General features: G+C 37.0%; 1 protein-coding gene across 1 annotated transcript; it reads right to left on the reverse strand.

The window, feature by feature from the left end:
• Positions 1-841: 841 nt before the first annotated feature.
• Positions 842-12,713, reverse strand: LOC112519707 (putative pentatricopeptide repeat-containing protein At2g01510). The gene is made up of 5 exons (XM_025127944.1): positions 12,519-12,713; positions 12,311-12,365; positions 3,396-5,106; positions 2,534-2,660; positions 842-1,568 (listed from the first exon to the last, which is right to left on the reverse strand). Exons 3-4 carry the CDS (start codon positions 5,087-5,089, stop codon positions 2,555-2,557), a joined length of 1,800 nt encoding a protein of 599 aa, XP_024983712.1. The 5' UTR covers positions 5,090-5,106; positions 12,311-12,365; positions 12,519-12,713; the 3' UTR covers positions 842-1,568; positions 2,534-2,554.
• Between the last annotated feature and the right edge of the window lie 8,650 nt (positions 12,714-21,363).

Genomic DNA, 21,363 nt, shown 5'->3' on the forward strand with positions numbered 1-21,363 from the left:
ATACATGACCAAGATGCATTATTTTTTTCAATTTGAACCTCCAAAAATGTATCCACCGCCATTAAACCAACGACCACAACTACCCACCACCACCAATTGCCACAAATCCGAACAACAAATACTAAATTCATGTATTTTAAATGAAAAATACAAAAAACCGTGTATTCAACGACATACATCTACATTAGATTGTTTTAAAACCTTTTAAAAAAAGATCAAAAACCCTAAAAATTCCTATCGTCTCTCTCTCTCTCTCTCTCACTACGAACTCTCCCCTTAACACACATCCATCAATCAGCACCATGACTGAGACAAAGTAAGAGCAAAAACACATGATATAGGTCTAGTGTCGCGAGCGGTTGAGGGGGAATGAGAAGAGAAAGAGAGGAACTAGAATTTTGTTTTCCCCCTTACAATGACAATTTTGTCCTCATACTTAATCAAAGAGGATAGACGAAGCTAGAGGGAGAGGGACAAAAAGCGAATAAAACTTGTATGCTAGAGTTTTTATTTTTTATTCTTGTACTAAATGAACAAAAATCAAAACAAACCTTGAACGACAGGACAATTTCCATGATTTAGGGGTCGTTTAGCAACGTTAGTCAGGTAAACACCTACTAGGTAAAAGTCACCACCCTCACTTATTTGGGTAACATTTTCGACCCTTGTCTTGCCTTGTACCGGATAAGATTATTTGTCCTGCCATGCTCACCCAATTAGTGTTTTGTAAACGGTCCATTAATGTTTGATAAACCGTACATTAGTGTTTGGTAAATGACCCATTAATGTTTGGTAAAAGGCCCATTTAACGCTTTAAATTATGTTTAATGCTTCTCATGTTAATCTTATTTTCTGAGTCATTTTATACTGTTCAATCGCTTGCACACAACACATACATACAAATTAATTACAATCAAATGTCTAAAGTACTTTTCAATAATTACAGACGATTGTTCATCAATGGAAAAGATAAAGAAGGGTGTGTGCCAAAAATTGATTGAAACATTGGTTGTAAGAATGAAAAAGATGGTGTCTCAAAAATGATGGAAACATCGGTTGTAGTATGCGTATCGAGTTAAGGGAGATTTTCCATCAGATCAAACACAATCTGAACCACAAGCTTAATGAACTTTCTTCATTAGTGAATACCAACTGCGTGGCAGATGCTTAATGATTTAGTACAAAAATGATTAAACGGTCATAAGTATTAAGATGCTCTGTAATGCATGATGAAAAATGGCTATTTGGTAAGTATTCAGTATTCTGCATGAAAAGTCTTAAAATTTCCACAGCAAACCCAACTGATTGGAAACGAAACTTGAGTTCTTCATCAACCAATCAAACCAACGATCAAAAATAACTATTTATGCTTTTGAATATGGTAAAAAACTTACCTTTTGTCCGAGGGTAATTAAAGCATATAATGATCGAGTTCTTGGAGGCGCTTTAGGAAGTGCAGTTTGTGGAACCCCGGATTGATGGGAAATAGTTGACACTGTGTATTGTGTCATTAACTTATGAACGAGCATCAATGCTACCATTCTTTTAAGTTTTAACCATGGGCACAGCTGCAAAATCACCCGTCAAAGGTAAACCAGACATGGAAACATAGATGACAAACCAGTATATGGGTTCTCAAAATGAAATGAGTTCACTTATTCCCGAAAGATATGGATATATTTGTCGAATGAAGATGGTATTTAGGGAAGACTCGTTTTATTATCCAATTTTAGGATTGTATCTGATTCAATTTTTGACACGAGCCTAGATTTTGAAAGCCTACTAGGAGGAGAAAAAGAAAAACTTCTACCTCCGTCCCAAAATAAGTGTCCAAATTTCCATTTTATTTTGTCCTTGTATATTACTTCCTCCGCCCCAAAGTATCTACTTTCCAAATGTACACGTAATCATAAGATGAAGAAATTTATTACCTCTCTATTATTAAAGATACAATTGTCATTTAGTTCATTAAAAATATGTAACAATTACACATTTCTAAAATTGTGTACCTTTGTCATTGTGGACATTTATTTTGGGACAAAGGGAGTAATATACAAGGATAATGCTCTTGGGACAACACAAGGATCATGTTGACCACGAGCTATAAAACTTACTTTACAATGCTATAGAAGCAAACTATTATCATTTCTGTACCTAATAGCCAGCTATGACAATATTACCAGAAGAGAGAATTTGGAGAAGAGACGGGGAGAAGAAATTGTGAATTGAATTGAATGAAATACACATACATATGCTCCCATATGTATACCCCTGAGTAGTCCCACTAATCAACAGGGTAACCAACTACAAAATTGGTTACAATAATATTAAAGGAAAAAAAAATTCAAAACTATCCTCCTTTTATCTAATATGTATTCATTATTATGCATGAAAAGTGTGATGTATTAATGCCTGATGGTACTATATGTCCCAAGGCCAAGGCATGACATTAACAAGAGTTGCAATTCTCACTCTAAATCATATTTGATTGTTGAGCTTGGGTACTTTATGATACTCAAGATTAAATTATTACCTCGATGAAACAGAATTGACATCAGCCAAGCCTGACTAGAAGTTTGATCAAGGTAAATTGCCGTGTTCTTGAGAAATTTTTAACTTGGAAGATGATCATCACTGATCTTTTGAATATCTCAACTGAACTGCACATCAATTGACACCGAGATTAGGATACGAAACATAACAAAATCAATCACTTTCCTGGGTTTTTTTGAAATCTAACGCAAACCCAACTGAAATCATTACTAAACAAAAAGATACCTACAACAGTCGTGACAACCCAATCAATGCATCTCTAGGACAGAAGCCTACACAAGAACCCTCCTAGTACACTATTATATTGTTACTCATTTGTGGGAGAAAGGAACCAAGATCCATCAACAAACAAAAGAACCCAATCAGGATTCAAATAACACAATCAACAAACGCATAAGACAAAGAAGATTCAATTTTCAGACCTGCAGATCAAGGTTGACAGGAGAGACAAGATGGAGCAGCAGCATGGGTAATCATGGAATAGGACGGTTCTGAATAATATGGCTTCACCCTAGAAATTGGGCAATTCAGAGGCTATTGGAATTATTCAGACCAGCTCAAAGGTTTACCAAACAACAATCTCATCTGATCAATACAGATATCAGCTCTGGACGTCACCATTCAGAGCCAAACAAACAGAGAAACATACCGCCACTGATCTTCTGTAAAATACCAGGACCGGATTTTACTTTTCGTGTTTGTTAACATGCAATCCTTTTTCTTTCTTCTCTCTTTGCCTGGTGACCTAATCGTTCATCTGATTCCTTGATAAAAAATGGAGTTTTAAGTTGAACCAAGCCAATTAAGAGAGAAAAGAAAGTGGTTTACGTCGCACCACTCACCAATAATCCCCACATGAACAACATCCATTTCTAAACCGGTGGAACCTGCTCGAGTCCCTAACTACGATATCCCTCCCAACAATTTTCGAAATCACCTTGATTGCAGCATGACAGTCCACGCAAGCTCGCAAGTTCTTCATCACTACAATCGGTGACCCTTCTGGTGCCCTCATGAGTGCAAAAGCAATTGCCAGCCGCTCACTATGATATTTAAGCGATTCTACTTTAACTTCCTCATTCACATTTTGAAGGATGACACTTGTATCCGGCTTGTATCCTTCCTCTTCCATCTTCCTCCCCAAAACATCAATCTTCATCCTAATATCCTCAATTTGAGGATGAGTTCTATCATTTGCAGTAAAAACATGAACATGGTGGTTCACTTCAACCCAACTGTATGCAGTTACCTTCTTAACTCCCCTATCCTTCATTGCCTTCTTGACCTTACTAACATCTTCCCATTGTCCTGCTTCTGCATATATATTAGACATGTTGACATATGGAGCTGCATCCCTGAGAATCTCCATCCTGAATAGAGCATCTGCAGCCATTTTGGCAAAATCTTGATTCTTGTGAACCCTACACGATCTCATAACCGAAGACAACATGATTTCATCAGGCTCAAATGGCATTTCATTCATTAATCTTTCCGCTTCCCCAAATTGTCCACATCTGCACAACAGATCAACCATGGATGTGTAATGTTCTCTTTTGATAGTGAGTCTGTGTCTTTGAGTCATGGACTTGAAGTGAGCAAGTCCTTGTTCAACAAGCCCACGATGGCTACAAGCAGTTAGAATGCCAAGAAAGCTCACTGAATCTGGTTGGAGACCCGACTTGACCAACTCCTCAGAGGTCCTTAGTGTGGCTTCGCCATCCCCATCTTGTGCATAAGCCGATATCATTGCATTCCATGAGACTATATTCCTAACAGGCATTTCTTTGAAGGCTTGTATTGCTTCTTTTATGTGCCCACATTTTGCATACATGTCCACAAGAGAGCTGCCACAGAAAACATTGGAGATACAACCTAATGCGACCATGGCAGAGTGCAACTGTTTCCCTAGAGAAAGAGATGTCAGATTCGCAGAAGCTCTTAAGGTGCTCGCGAAAGTTGCTTGGTCCCCATAAACATAATCTTGACGCATTTTCTTGAAAAACTGAAGAGCTTCATCGTAAAACCCTTTTTGAACGTATGCCGAGATTATAGCAGTCCATGGAACTGCGCTTCTATCAGGGAGGCTTGCAAAGATCGCTTTAGCTTCCTCAAAACTGTCGCATCTTGCATACATGTCCACCAGGGCATTGCCGACTAGAATATCTGAATCGGCCTCTGTCACCATGGCCTGAGCATGTATTTGCCTGCCAATTTTTAGATTAAGTTCGGTTGCTGCTAGGCTCAGCATTGTTGCAAAAGGAAACTGTTTCCTGTTGAAGCTAGTCGATTGTAATTCATGGAAGATATCTAGAGATTCTTTCACTTTTCCAGCCCAAACAAATCCAGTGATGATCACATTGTAAGATACACAATCCCGCAACGGCATCTCATCAAAGAGTCTTTTCGCATCATGAATACAATTGTGTTTCGAGTAAAAGTCAAGAAAGGCATTGGACACGAATACGCTCCAAAAGAGGTTGCCTTTGATAACAAGTGTATGGAATTGATGGCCAAGAGAAACGTCGTTCAGCCCCATACTGGCACATATGACTGCTGCAAAAGTGAACTCGGATGGCATTATACCCGAACCTTGCATTTCTATGAAGAGGTTTATTGCTTGATTGTTCAACCCATCACTTGAGTATCCCGTTATCATTGCATTGAATGTCACCGTATCCTTTATTGGCATCTCCAAGAAAAGCCGATTAGCCAACTCAAGGGTGCCAGTTTTGCAATAAGCATCAACTAAACTATTGCAAACCTTAAGTGTCCCACTAAACCCTAGTTTGACGATATGGGAATGCACCTGAGTTACTGTTTTTGTCATCAGCGTCTCATTACAACAAGACAAGAGCGTTGCAAATGTCACATAGTCGGGAACTGTTCCCCACCTACACATTTCAGCATAAAGCTTGAAAGCTCCAATCGGTTGATTGTGTTGTGAATAGCCACCGATTAAGATCGTCCAAGAAACCTCTGTCCTAACGGGCATGCCATCAAACAAGTCTCGTGCACGAGAAAGATTGCCTGATTTAACATACCCAGAAATTAAAGTATTTACAGAGTAAGTGTTCCTACGGCGCATTTGGTCGAACAGTTGGTGAGCTTGGGCTACTTGGCCATTGGCCACAAGATCGTTGAGCTTAAAGTTGGAGCGTGATGTCTTGGGGTTGAAGCCTGTTTTGATTATTGTAGCGTCCACAGAATGTGTGACAGTGGTTTTCGTGCACAGTGAATACGAAAGAGGAAAACATCGCCTTTTCGTATTGACGAGTCTCATAGGAAAGACAATCATATGAAATTGTATACCTATGTCCAAGTCACAATATAACTTGGTTTATCAAACTGGAAGAAGTATTTGAAATAGGATTATCGACTGTTAATAGCATCATAAACACATTTGTATTGCAGCCTATACAACATAACATCATGATCATAGAAATTTGAAGCCTTCATAAAGCATCTCATTCACCTGACATTTTATAGCCCCGATGAACGTAAAAACARGATCCACTGCAAGAAACAAGACTTTAAGTTTATTTATCATCAGAAATAGTAGATAATAACAATATACCGTTGCTACAACTTGTGGCGTAACCATGTCATCGCTAAAAAACGCATTGTCAAAACTCATTTTTCTTGTAGCGACCTCGGTAAATACAAAAAAAAATTCAATAAATGTTTTCCATTAGTATAAAATTGAGTACAAGAAATACTAATAATTTACTGAGTAGAGAAATTTTATTTATCTTTATTATAGATATATAAGAGAGTACTTAAATTTACGTACTTCTTATTAGGTAATTTGAAACCAAGAGTATAGAAACTATGGTTGATAATTTTTTATAAAAAGTAAGAATTTTTTAGTTCATAACAAGAAATATGTGTTATTTTGATACAAAAAAAGAGAATTCGTGTAAATGAAGTAATCGTGAAGGTCAATGAGAGATCAATAATAAAGAAGATTATCAAGGTTTTCTAGATAGATAGACAAATGAAGATAAATAAGAATATGAATGAAAAGATTAAAGATGATCCATTGAGATCCAATAATAATAAGCAATGAATTAAACAGTTGATTGATTAGAACAGCATAACCAAATAGCAATAGTCAATAAAAATAGAAATTGATAAAACTATCTAACAAAAATATATAGCAATAACAAGCACATGATCTTGACGTTGAATTGTTGAAGCACATGATCTTAACGTTGAATTGTTGAAGCACATGATCTTGAGCATGAACCTGTCAGTGACACTATCTTCCTGATCATGATCATAGGAGAAGCCTAGACCAGTCTTAATCTTGGCAGGAATCTGAGCGTTAATGATCTTAGAGGATTTGACAAAGACTTTGCACCATCCTTCAATGGTAGCCTTTTCAGCCTTGAGTTTCGCAATAGCTTGCTCATACTCAGCTATAGCTTGTTCGCGTTCAATAGTGATGGTCTGGTTTACAATGACCTAATCTTTAAGATCTTTTTCGATCTTAGTCAACTCTTTGATCTTAGAATGACAAATCTTCAACTGTTCTTGAAGATCAAGATTTAGCATTTCTTCTTTTGATTTGCCATTCAGGGCATTATAAAGGTCAACCGTCAACGTATCTAACACTGATAGGCTAGAAGAAGAATAAGAAGAGGGTTCATTCAAGAAACATACTTGAGCAAAAGAGGATGATGAGGGATCACTGGAGGCTGATGTCTCATAAGTTTCTTCTTTGACATCCATGGCCATTAAGTAGAGGTAGGTCATATCTTCCTCATCTGAGGATGATTAGTCAGACAAATCAGCCCAATCATGTTCTTCAGCAACAAGACCTTTGCCCTTTCGCTGAGAACTCTTCATCTTCTTGTACTTATCCTTCAGCTTCAGATATTTATCGTATTTGGCTCTGAAGGAGGATGAGGTTTTTGAAGATGGCGTCGCAGCTTCTTTAACCTGCATTAACTCGCAAAGTGACCTTTGCGTTGACAGTTGTAGCAGACCGTTGAAGTCTTGTCAATAGTATCTGACTTTGGCTTTTCCTTAATGGTCAGTGTGGGAGATTTGCAGAAGTTACTTTTTCTGGTAAATCTTCTAAGAGACTGTTAGAAGAGCCAATGATTCATCAAAGACTGCGAGATCAGATTCTGACAAATCGGTCAGAGTTAGTGGAATCTAACTTCGTTAAAGAAACAAAAGAAGGAAGAATAGAAGAAGAATATGGGAGTTCAACTAAAGAATCTTTAGAGATCAAAGCTAGCGGAGAGCTTTTCATATCTTTGGAATCCTAGATTAGATTCCTCTTCAGTTGTCGAGAGCTTAGAGAGAGGGAGGACATATCGTTGGACATCTTGAGACACATGGAATATGTATCCCATGATTCTGGTAAACATTCAAGAAACTTTGTTAAAGTCTCAGAGTTGAAATATTCTCTGGCAACCGTCCTCAAAATCAATAAGATAATTAAATCTTTGATGTACTTCAGACAACGTTTCATTCTTTCCACAGAGAAAGCTTTCATATTGTCTTACTAGATTTATCTTCCTCGATTCTTGTACCTGAGAGGTACCTTCATATTGAACACAAAGAGTGTCCCACATGGTTTTCGAGGTCCTAAGCTTCATCACAGAGTGATAGACCTCGTCAAGAAAAGACATGGCTATACAGATCTCGCTCGAGTATCTATAGCCACCTTCTTGTCTTCATCACTCCACTGATGAGGGAGCTTAGGAATCTGCCGTTCAGGAATCGCGACAGTTGTAGCTGTTTTAGGAACAACCGGAGATATAGCATATCAAACATAAGGTACATTCTCTATATAATGTGGGATCTCAGGATCCACGCCTTCTTAGAAAAGAGACATCCGATTTTTTCAGAGACTAAAGTTGTCTCTTATAAATCGGGGGAGGTTTGACAAGGGAGCCATTATCGTGAAAGTTTGTGCTTGTGTTTTGCAAAGAGATTTTAAAAGCAATAAATTAAATAGAGATAATAAAATGCAGACAAACAACTAAACAAGACGAGAAGAAAACATTGCTCTGATACCACTTGTTGGTCCCAGCCGGGTCTACAAGAGTTTTAGACGAACAGTTTGTAGAAGGGGGGGATGAATACAAACACAGAAAACTTTCGTATTTAAAAATATATATTGATATAGAAGGATCACTACAGACTTTTTGCAGATTCTTTGTGGAAATAGAAAAGGTAAAGATAACATATCTATAACAATCTAAGATTACACACAAATAAACTTAGCAAATAGAAAAGATTTGCCGAAAAGATAAAGACAGGAGGATGTTCTCCTTGGGTAAGAACTTTAGAATTCTTGAGAGGAATTCTAACTTGCTTGAAGATAAGCATATGTGTTCTTTAGATAGAAGTGTAATCTCTGTGTATGCGTGCTTTGCATGGAGAGAGCACTTAGTTATTTATACCCATTGCATTAAATGCAAATCAGAAAGGTTGGAACACGCATCAAGCTCAGGCCGTCCTGGGGGAAGGCGACACGGGCGTACGCCCAGGGCCCAAAAATATCAAGGGCCCAAATTTCTTCTTAAAATATATAGTAGTCTAAAAGAATTTAATAAATTAACGAAACCAAAAAATTGTAGCATATAATAAGAGAGAAAAATAATTTAATAGATAATAAAGGCCCAAAAATATATCAACTAATTACATTGGAGAAGAAAATAAAAAAAAAATAATTGGTCATTCATTATATGTTATTGTTTATTGCCCCTCTAATTTTATTTTATCTCCACCAAGGTCCAATGATATTGGCTATTGCTATCTCTATATGCTTCACTATTTTCGTGCTTCAACAATTCAACGTTAGATAGTTCTATCAATTTCTATTTTTATTGACTATTGCTATTTGGTTATGTTGTTCTAATTGTTTTTGTTGACTATTGTTATCTATTTTTGCTTCTACATAAAATATTTTACTTTTTTTTAGACAATTAATCTATTGTTCTTATGATTTATGACGTGTTTCATGGTTTTGTGATTAATCAATAAATTTTTTCTACTAGATGTATTTAGTAATGTCYYTTRTATATGTCATGTTCCATAAACTTTTAATATTAAGATCTTATTTTAGTTGAGCAAAAAAAGAAGGAAATAGAATTTAAATATTTTCATCAATTGCTTGACTTATGTATCTTTCATTGGGATTCCACTACACCACAAGATTCTATTTAAGTGTTCAAACAATCATTTGTTGAGCTTGCATATTATRTRTTTAATTCATTATTTATTTTTACTAGATTTTAATAGATCATCTTTTCTTTCATATTCTTATTGATCTTCATTTGTYTACTTGTCTAGAAGACTTTGATAATCTTCTTTATTATTGATCTCTCATTGACCTCACAATTATTTCATTAACACAAATTCTCTTTTTGTATCAAAATAACACATATTTCTTGTTATAAAGTAAAAAGTTCTTACGTTTTATAAAAATTTATCAACCATAGTTTATATATTCTTGGTTTAAAATTACCTAATAAGAAGTACGTAAATTTAAATACTCTTATATATCTATAATAAAGATAAATAAAATTTCTTTACTCTGTAAATTATTAGCATTTTTTGTACTCAATTTTATACTAATGAAAAACATTTATTGAATTTTTTTTTCTACTTACCGAAGGTCACTACAAGAAAAGTGAGATTTGACGATGCGCCTTTTAGCGATGACATGTGTCACAAGTTATAACGACGACATGTTATATACTATTTCTAATGATAAACGGACTTTTAGCGACAACAAAAGTGGTTGCTAAAAGCCTTGTTTCTTGCAGTGGGGCCCCTATTTTTATGTTCGCCCAGGACCTAAAAAATGTCAGGAACGGGCCTGCATCTTTTCATTCATATTCTTATTGATCTTCATTTGTCTATCTATCTAGAAAACCTTGATAATCTTCTTTATTATTGATCTCTCATTGACCCTCACGATTACTTCATTTACACGAATTCTCTTTTTTTGTATCAAAATAACACATATTTCTTGTTTTGAACTAAAAAATTCTTACTTCTTAAAAAAAATTATCAACCATAGTTTCTATACTCTTGGTTTCAAATTACCTAATAAGAAGTAAGTAAATTTAAGTACTCTCTTATATATCTATAATAAAGATAAATAAAATTTCTCTACTCAGTAAATTATTAGTATTTCTTGTACTCAATTTTATACTAATGAAAAACATTTATTGAATTTTTTTTTTTTTTGTATTTACCGAGGTCACTACAAGAAAATTGAGTTTTGACAATGCGCTTTTTAGCGATGACATGGTTACGCCACAAGTTGTAGCAACGGTATATTGTTATTATCTACTATTTCTGATGATAAATAAACTTAAAGTCTTGTTTCTTGCAGTGGATCYTGTTTTTACGTTCATCGGGGCTATAAAATGTCAGGTGAATGAGATGCTTTATGAAGGCTTCAAATTTCTATGATCATGATGTTATGTTGTATAGGCTGCAATACAAATGTGTTTATGATGCTATTAACAGTCGATAATCCTATTTCAAATACTTCTTCCAGTTTGATAAACCAAGTTATATTGTGGCTTGGACATAGGTATACAATTTCATATGATTGTCTTTCCTATGAGACTCGTCAATACGAAAAGGCGATGTTTACCGCTTTCGTATTCACTGTGCACGAAAACCACTGTCACACATTCTGTGGACGCTACAATAATCAAAACAGGCTTCAACCTAAAGACATCACGCTCCAACTTTAAGCTCACCGATCTTGTGGCCAATGGCCAAGTAGCCCAAGCACACCAACTATTCGACCAAATGCTTCGTAGGAACACTTACTCTGTAAATACTTTAATTTCTGGGTATGTTAAATCAGGCAATCTTTCTCGTGCACGAGACTTGTTTGATGGCATGCCAGTTAGGACGGAGGTTTATTGGACGATCTTAATCGGTGGCTATTCACAACACAATCAACCGATTGGAGCTTTCAAGCTTTATGCTGAAATGTGTAGGTGGGGAACAGTTCCCGACTATGTGACGTTTGCAACGCTCTTGTCTTGTTGTAATGAGACGCTGATGACAAAAGCAGTAACTCAAGTGCATTCCCATATCGTCAAACTAGGGTTTAGTGGGACACTTAAGGTTTGCAACAGTTTAGTTGATGCTTACTGCAAAACTGGCACCCTTGAGTTGGCTAATCGGCTTTTCTTGGAGATGCCAATAAAGGATACGGTGACATTCAATGCAATGACAACGGGATACTCAAGTATGTAAATCATGTGCTTGTTATTGCTATATAATAAGCCTACTGTTAAGATGTTTCATAGAAGATGTCGCACATAAGATGTTGTACATAAGATAATTTTACAAGATGTTGCACATAAGATGTTGTACATAAGATGATTTTACAAGATGTTGCACATTAAGTTTACCAACCATAAGCCTTCTATCAAATCATAAACTAATAAAATCATGTACACAACCAACTAGATAAGCCATAAATAGTTTCCTTCACTTTGTTGGTATATGAGTTTCTGAATGTTCTAAGTAAAATTCACGCCTCCAAAGTTTAGTTTACAACTTCCTTCACTTTATATTTATCAATTTGAAGAAAGGGCTTGATAACTTACAACTTCCTTCACCTTATATTTATCGATTTGAAGAAACTATTTTGAAGGTGAAGGAAGTGAAGAAAGTTGCCGGTTCTTTATATAGAAGGACCATACGCCTATTGTTAATGAAGTGAAGGAGGCTGCCTATTTGAAGAAAGGGTTTGGTAACTTACAACTTCTTTCACTTTGTTGGTAATCACACACATACACAGATGCTTGACATAGATCCTACACATACACAACCACTGCCTAGATATAAATCACACACGTAAAAATTGACACAACCACTGCCTAGATATAAATCACACACGTAAAAATTGACACAACCGCTGCTTTAGGAGACAGAGGGAACTTTGAGAGGAGATCGATTGAGGGAAATACCTGAATATGTGTGAGACAGAAGATGGAGACGACAGAGAGATGCGGAGATGGAGATACGATTGAGGGAAATACCACAGCGACGATGACCAAGCAACGACCAACGATGGAGGAGGAACGATGGAGATCGTGGAAGCAGACGTGGGAAGGCGATGGAGATCGTGAAGAAGAGCGGCTGGAAGATAGGGGTGGGAAGGCATACTTGGAACTAAGTTAAATCTGAACGATTTAGTAGAGCCCTAAACAAAAAATTGTTAAGAGGCTTTTGTAATCATTAAAAGGTTGGTTTGTTTTATGTAAAATAGTTCCTGTCTCTTAACGATTAAGAGGCAAACAACAACCTTTAAAACTTATTTGAATTATAGTCTATCTATAACTCAAACCATTTATAAGGTGTTTGGCTAAATCAATGTCAACTGACTGAAATCCTTTAGATTTAGCCTTTAAGAAATTATATAAAAAAACATTTCCTTTTATGTAATACACATATAGATCCAGGATTTTTAGGCTAGCATCTGTTGGGAGATATAAGTGTGTTCGTGTGGGATCACTGATAGAGGATTTCTATTTTGGATTCTTACTGCTGCATCAAATCTACACCAGTTCTGAAAAAGTACAATTATAAGCATCATATGGTATGTGATTTTAGTTAAACGCATCATTAGATTCGACTAAAATGTTTTAAATTAATATAACCAGCCTATTAAATTTTCTGCTACGTTAAAAGGTTAGAAAATTGTATCAAAACCCAACAGGTCGATTAAAATTCCCAATAGGAGTAAGTTTCATAGATATATTGGATTTGGACGGAGACTTAGGTATCATTATGTAAATTTTGAAGTAAAATTTTCGTAAATACACTATGTAATATAACAAATGAATCAATATGAAATACATCGTAACTTTGGGGGTACGTTTCATTTCATTTCATTTTCATCAGCCCTAGGGCCATCCCTGGGAGAGGAGGCACAGGCGCACACGCCCAGGGCCCAAAATTTTCCCTTAAAATATAATAGTAGTTAAAAAGAATTTAATAAATTAAAGAAACCTAAAAAATTGTAGCATATAATAAGAGGCAAAAAAAATTAGTAGTTAATAGGGGCCCATAAATATATCAACTAATTACATTTGAAAAGAAATAAAAAGAATTAACTGGTCATTCATTATATGCTATTGTTTATTGTCTCTCTATTTTTTTTATCTCTAACAAGGTCCAATGATATTGGTTATTGCTATCTCTATATGTTTGACTGTTTTCATGCTTCAACAATTCAACGTTAAGATCATGTGCTTGCTATTACTATATATTTTTGTTGGATATTTTTTTTAATTTCTGCTTCTATTGCTATTGCTATTTGGCTATGTTGTTTTAATTGTTTTTGTTGACTATTATTATCTATTTTTGCTTCTGCATAAAATATTTTACTATTGTTTGATAATCAATATATTGTTTTTATAATTTATGACGTGTTTTATGGTTTTGTGATTAATCAATAAATTTTTTCTACTAGATGTATTTAGTAATGTCTCTTGTATATGTCATGTTTCATGAACTTTTAATCTTAACATCTTATTTTAATTGAGCAAAAAAAGAAAAAAAATTAGAATTTAAATGTTTTAATCAATTGTTTGACTTATGTATTTTTCATTGGGATTCCACCACACCACAAAATTCTATTCAAATGCTCAAACAATCATGTGTTGAGTTTGTATAGTATATGTTTAATTCATTGCCTATTATTATTGGATCTCAATGGATCATCTTTTCAGGGCCGTCCCTGGGGGAGGGCGACACGGGCGTACGCCAAGGGCCCAAAAATATCAGGGGCCCAAATTTCTCCTTAAAATACATAGTAGTCTAAAAGAATTTAATAAATTAACGAAACCAAAAAATTGTAGCATATAATAAGAGAGAAAAATAATTTAATAGATAATAAGGGCCCAAAAATATATCAACTAATTACATTGGAGAAGAAAATAAAAAAATTAATTGGTCATTCATTATATGTTATTGTTTATTGCCCCTCTAACTTTTTTTTATCTCCACCAAGGTCCAATGATATTGGCTATTGCTATCTCTATATGCTTCACTATTTTCGTGTTTCAACAATTCAACGTTAAGATCATGTGCTTGTTATTGCTATATATTTTTGTTAGATAGTTTTATCAATTTCTATTTTTATTGACTATTGCTATTTGGTTAGCAATAACAAGCACATCTTAACAGTAGGCTTATTATATAGCAATAACATTTTAACTTGGAAGATGATCATCACTGATCTTTTGAATATCTCAACTGAACTGCACATCAATTGACACCGAGATTAGGATACGAAACATAACAAAATAAACTAATTACATTGGAGAAGAAATGCTAAATCTTGATCTTCAAGAACAGTTGAAGATTTGTCATTCTAAGATCAAAGAGTTGACTAAGATCGAAAAAGATCTTAAAGATCAGGTCATTGTAAACCAGACCATCACTATTGAACGCGAACAAGCTATAGCTTAGCATGAGCAAGCTATTGCGTAACTCAAGGCTGAAAAGGCTACCATTGAAGGATGGTGCAAAGTCTCTGTCAAAGCCTCTAAGATCATTAACGCTCAGATTCCTGCCAAGATTAAGACTGGTCTAGTCTTCTCCTATGATCAGAAAGATAGTGTCACTGACAGGTTCATGCTCAAGTTTGGTACCTTCGTCTCTTCTATTTCTTACACCTCTTCCTCTCATTCTTCTTTTACTGAGAGTCATATTGAAGAAACTCCTTTGAGTTCAAGTCGTAAAGACAAAGGTAAGTCCATTGTCATAGCACCTCTTCCTAAGAAGGATCTAGATTTATTCCTTCAGCTTGTGCACCTTCTTCTTCCTCATGGATCAAGATATCTGAATCTTCTCAGAAATCTAAATCTAAGCTCAAGGTGAATGTTTCACCTAAGGACTCCAAATCTTCAGTTGTTCCTCCTAGAACAAATGAGAAAGGAATCCTTGGAGCTTGTCCCTCTTCTTCTCTAGTACTTCATGGCCCTAAAGCTAGTTTCAGCTATAGGAGTGTAGACATTGTGGTAAAACTACACATATTGCCAGCAAGTGTCCTTCTACATCCAAGGCTGGTCCTCCAGCCAAAGGTAAGAAAGTAGCCAAGGCTGAGAAATCTACCAAGGTAAAATCTGCCACTAAGGTTGTAAAAACAACTAAGGTGAAGAAATACATTGAGTCCTCATCTTCAGGCTCTGTGAAGACAACTAATGACTTAAGTCTTCAGTGTTAGGTGTTGTTGTTCTTCTTATCGCTGAAGCCTCTTCGTCAGGCTCAGTGAAGACACCCACTGACTCTATTCCTTTAGCGTCGGAGGTTGTTCCTAATCCCACTGAAGCCTCTTCTTCAGGTTCAATGAAGCCTTCTGTTAACACTAATTCTTCAGTTTCAGTGGATGTTTCCTCTAACACTACTGGACCCAAAAAGAAATGGGCACTAAAACATTTTTAAACTGTTCTCTTATGMAGGAAGTGAAAGGATTTTGGTATCTCGATAATGGATGCTCACGACATATGACTGGAGACAAATCCATGCTCGTTGATTACAAGGATGAAAGAGGCCTTTCCGTGACCTTTGGAGGAAATGGAAAAGGATATACCAAAGGTTTTGGTGTATTAACCAATGGTGCAACCACTTTCAAGCGTGTTGCATATGTTGAAGAACTGAAGCATAATCTTCTTAGCATCAGTCAACTATGTGATAAAGATTTCACAGTGAAATGTTCTGAGAATTCATGCTATGTCTTTGACAAGGATGATAAGGTTGCTCTAACCGGTTCTCGTCTAGAGAATATTTACGTCATCAACATGGATTCTCCTCTTATTGAGAATAGTTGTTTTCTCTCTAAAGCTTCTTCAGATATCAACTAGTTGTGGCATGTTGGTCCCGGTAGGGTTTATAAGAGTTTTAGAGAAACAGTTTGTAGAAAGGGGGATGAATACCAAAACAGAAAACTTTATAATTTAAAAATATATATTGATAAAGAAAGATCAATACAGATTTTTACAGATTGTATGCGAAAATAGACAAGGTAAAGATAACCTATCTGAAACAATCTAAGTTTACACACAGATATACTTAGCAAAAATAGAAAAGATTTGCTGAAAGATAAAGAAGGAAAGATGTTCTTATTTGGTAAGAACTTTTAGAATACATGATAAGGATTCTAACTTGTTTTGAAAATAAGCGTAAATGTTCTTTTAGATGAGAGAGTATATGCGTATGCTCGCGTATCTCTACATGGAGAGAGCACTCATCTATTTATACCCATTGCATTAAATGCAGTTCAGAAGGGTTTGAACACGTGTCAAGCTTTTGGAGAAAAGCTTGTCCTTTGCTACAGTGAATAGTACAATTGCCTATTCATGAGCAGACACACTTTTTGGGAGTTGGTGGGTAATAGAGTTGACTAATCCGCTACGTACCATACTATACTCTAGAAAGGGTATGGGTTTGTCCTCTATGTGTGGAAGGACAAGACAAACAATCTTGCATAACAAGCTTCATTTGATCGCTGAATGCTGGAATAACACTGAAGGTCTCTTGAGCATTCGCGGAGCCTTGGGCAGTCTTCACACATATGTTGACCAGGTTGTAATCACTGAGTGCCGCTTTAGATCATGGATGCGCTAGTCACTAATCTTCAGTCCCAGTCTTCAACTTTCACTGAAGGTTCTTTGGTGTGAGTTTTGTCTTCTTGAAGTATCGTTGTCGCTGTAGGATTTACAATACATGTTTCAGCGATCACTGAACAGATTCAATGATGATCGCTGGAACTAAAGGAACAAAAATATAATACTTCATAATAGGTAAAAGGGATAATCATCAAATCAATGAGAGAGAGAATCAACAATCTCCACCTATTTGATGATAACAAAGCAACATAAAGAAAGTTGCTTTATCAAATAACAGTAAGGAAAAGTTACATATAAAATACATGTCCCTTTTTACTATTTTGGGATCTTTTTCAGTGAATCAATTTTTACTTAATAAGTTTTCTTAAGTTACAAGTTTAAGAAAAAGTACAAGAAGGGAAACTGAAATTGAAAGCATGTTCACCGACTTAGAGAATGTCAGTGACTGTATCCATAGATATGTGTTCCTATTACTCTTTTTAGGCATCTTTTTTAGTGATGCAGATGAAATACTTATATTTATTCAAAGGAAAAATTACAAGTGTTTCAGTACATTTCTAAACTTATAAAATATAAGTTGTACACTGAAAGTGGACATAGATACAAAAGACGTACAGTGAAAGACAAAGTTACAAGACGGGAATTTTATAACTAATTTAAGTTGTTCAGATTTATGTAGCCAGATACTTCTTCTCTGAACTCCTTTCAACGTAGAAATTCTTTTCTGATCTTGCGGTCTATCATTTCACCAAGTACATCATTGTCCAGCCAATATCTGATATACGCGAGATGTTCTATTGGACAAAGATGTAGCTCAGACACTCTTTGAAAGCTGTGTTCGCCTTCATAGTCAAGGAAAATAAATCCTAACTCAGGCTTGAAGTGCACAGTGTTGGGTATGTAAGGACCCTTCTTTGGCAAGGATAGGTTCAACATAGAGATTTCTGGCTTCTTCGAATACTTCAGAACTTCATCTAAGGAGAACTATGTTTCATGTTCATTCCTCATGGTTGGTCCGTCATTAGGACTTTAAGGTCTTCTTCTTCCACCTTTCTTTAGTAATGGCCTTTTAGATACAACGACATATCTTGACATCTTCTTGATCAGCTCGCTGATGATGTCTTCAATAATGGGCTTGTGCTTTGACTTTGAGCGCTAAATAGCTTGGCGGATCTCCAGCCATTCACTGTAGCCATACTGAGCATCAAGATTGTCCCTGGTGGTGAGCATTGAGACCAGAACTCCATCGTCTTTCATCCATCCACTAATAGTGGCGTTTGAGATAAGGTGAGGACTGATTCTCTTGTGTAGATGTTCTTCCCTCCATTTTCTGTCGCGGTTGGCCAGCTTCATAACTTTCTCGTGCTTAGCTTCTACTATGGAGAGTAGCTTAGCATGGGCCTTGACAAGATTCACCAGCTTTTTGTACTTTTTCTTTGGAAGAACTTTAGCAACAAGAGACATGGCCAACTTTAAGCTTTCCTCAGTCTGTTGTCGTTGAAGTCTGAGTTCTTCCTCGGCCTTGAGTGCCTTGAGTCTTTCATCTTCAGACAGGAAGTCAAGCTCGCCACAACTAGAGGTAAGAAAAGGAATTTAACTCTAGTTTGGTCGAGTGACTCCTTTAGCTGAGACATCTGCTGGTCAGTGGGAACGATGGAGGTTTGGTTTTCAGGTACCCATTCCTCTAGCCGAGCGCAGGTAGTAGAGGGGATGGAGAGTTGATAAAGAGAAGTAATGGTGGTAAAGCTGGAGGACTCAGTACTTAAGGGCTCAAAAGGTTGAAAAAGCACCATGAGATTTCCTTCTTTAGCAATACCCTTGTCTTTCGACTTGGTGTTCTGGTTCTGTTCTGAGGTCTCCTTCTCTTTCTACCCTTTGTCCCCCTAGAATGCAGAATCCTTGAGAAAAACGCCTTTTATGGCACCGGAAGGTCTCTGCTACTGTACGGTGAAGACGTCATCATCGTCGTCACCAAGATCTTCACCAGTGTCAGGAAGGTTGGGAGAATCACCGTCATCATCATCATCATCATCATCATCATCTTCCATATCACCAGCCTTAGCTGCAGAGGTGATTGGAAGGTCTTCGTCACGAGCTTCAGCACTTGCTCGAACGACATCAACATCCTCAGTTTCAGGAGCTTCATGGGAAGTTGGGTTTTCATCAACAATCACAACTTCAACTTTAGCTCTAGATGCTTCAGGTTCAGTTTGGGTTGTCGGGATAGCAACTTCAACATTAGCTCTAGCATTCAACTTTGTCTCCCCTTCTTTGACATTGGAACAATAGCCAAATAAATGATCCACAGTTCTAATCTGAAGTGCCATCTTTTCTTCAAGCTTGGTCATAGCACGGGCTTGAAGAAGAGTAGCCTCCCGTGTCTGATCTAGCTGCTCGCGATCTTCAACGGTGAAGGACAGTTCAAGTGCTGGTATTGGCTGTTAGAGAGTTGCCAATATTTTCTGCATCAGGTCGGTATGCTTTGCAAGATGAGCATTCGATTCATCGGCCTTGCTTGTTAAAACAGAGATGGCCTCAGCGTTGGCTTGCATAGTAGAACAAATACTTCTTTCACTTCAGCTCGGACGAGTGATAGATCAGCAGAGACTTCTTCCCTGAGAGGCATGCCCATATGGACTTTGTTCATTTGGATATGGATAGTCTTTACAACAGGGAGAAGAATTTTGACATCGTCAGCCATGTTGTATTCCTCCATGGCTGGTGTTTCTTCAAAAGGACCTGAAAAGGAAAAAGGTTGAGCATAAGAGAGCTCTAGGTTAGTAGAAACGAAGAGGTAGGAAGGTAGAGTACCTAAGGGTTCATCAACATCATATGAAAGATTGATGTTGGTTTGCTCCAGGTTGTTTTCGAGAGGATAGGCGATTGCATGTTGAGATGCCTCGAGAGGAGCAATCTCAAGTCCAGTGGTGGGTGTTTCATCATCAAGGAGGACAATCGCTGATGAATCATAAAATATGTCGAGACCAATGAGGGAGGAGAAGAGAAAATGGCCGAGACAGATGGACGTGACGTGAGTGTTTAGCAGTAGCAATGCTGATATCCTCACCTTCAGTGATTTAGGTCACTGAGGTGGTTGGGATCGTAGCCACAGGTAGAACAGTGATTGCAGAAATCACTAGAGAGATGGGAAGGGTTGGCTGAAAGTGCCTCGGGGGTAAGGCTAGTTTCAATAGCTAAGACCTTTTTAGAGTTCACAGTCAGAGACGTGGGTATCATCTTTTTGACTTTCTTGGCCCTCGATGAAGAACCAAGAGTGGGTTGAGAAGATGAATGTTTGGAAGAAAGGGAGGTGGTGGTTGGGATAGACTTCGGGGTTTTTCCTTAGTCTTAACCACATGAGAAGGAAAAGAAGGAGAAAATGAAGAAGAAAGTTGCACAATAGCAAAGAGGGCAACGTCTTCATTTCTTAGCTTATGATCCAAAATCCTGGATCCAAGCTTGCAGATAGGAAGGTTACCTTCCTTGGAGTACTTGTTGCTGAAAATCTTGGCGAACACCATGGAGAGAAACCTGGTGTATGGTACAACCTTCTCCCTCTGGTGCTTGTTCAACTTCAGCGCCAGGTCCTCAAATATCACAATTGCGAAGTCAATATGGCGTCGACGAATGACAGAAACACCGATGTTGAGCGCGACCCTTCAGGCTTGATCTTGACCACTAGTCTTTCCTCCCATACATTGGATGAAGTGGGAAAACAAGTACTGCCACACCGCAGACATGCGGTTCTTCTTGATCTTCGACAGTGACTTGAGAAGCTCGTTGAATTCCATCTTTGTAGGCCAGGCATAGCCAATGTCATCAAGGCAGGTGATGATGATTTCAGTTGAAGGATCACTGACAAAGGGACCCTTGGGGAAACAAAGAGCATGCCTTAGCGTTGCAATGCCAAAGCTCACGGTCATTCGGTTGAAAGTGAAGGAGATATTCTCCACCTGGCGATCGTGCTTGTCAGTGTCCTGAACTACTTCAATATTTAGCCAAAACTGTTGAAGAGCGTCTTTCACCATGACACGTTCATGAGTGAGAGCGTAGGAGATTGGCGAGATCTTGAGGATGGTAGCGGCTTCCTTGTAAAAGGATTTGCTCGTAGGGATGTCCAACAAGGCGACATGATTGTTTTCCTTGAAGGACACGTCTTCGAGTGAAAAATCACATT

Source organism: Cynara cardunculus (genome assembly GCF_001531365.2).
Source record: "Cynara cardunculus var. scolymus isolate 2C chromosome LG 10, CcrdV1, whole genome shotgun sequence".
Classification (NCBI taxonomy): Eukaryota; Viridiplantae; Streptophyta; class Magnoliopsida; order Asterales; family Asteraceae; genus Cynara; species Cynara cardunculus.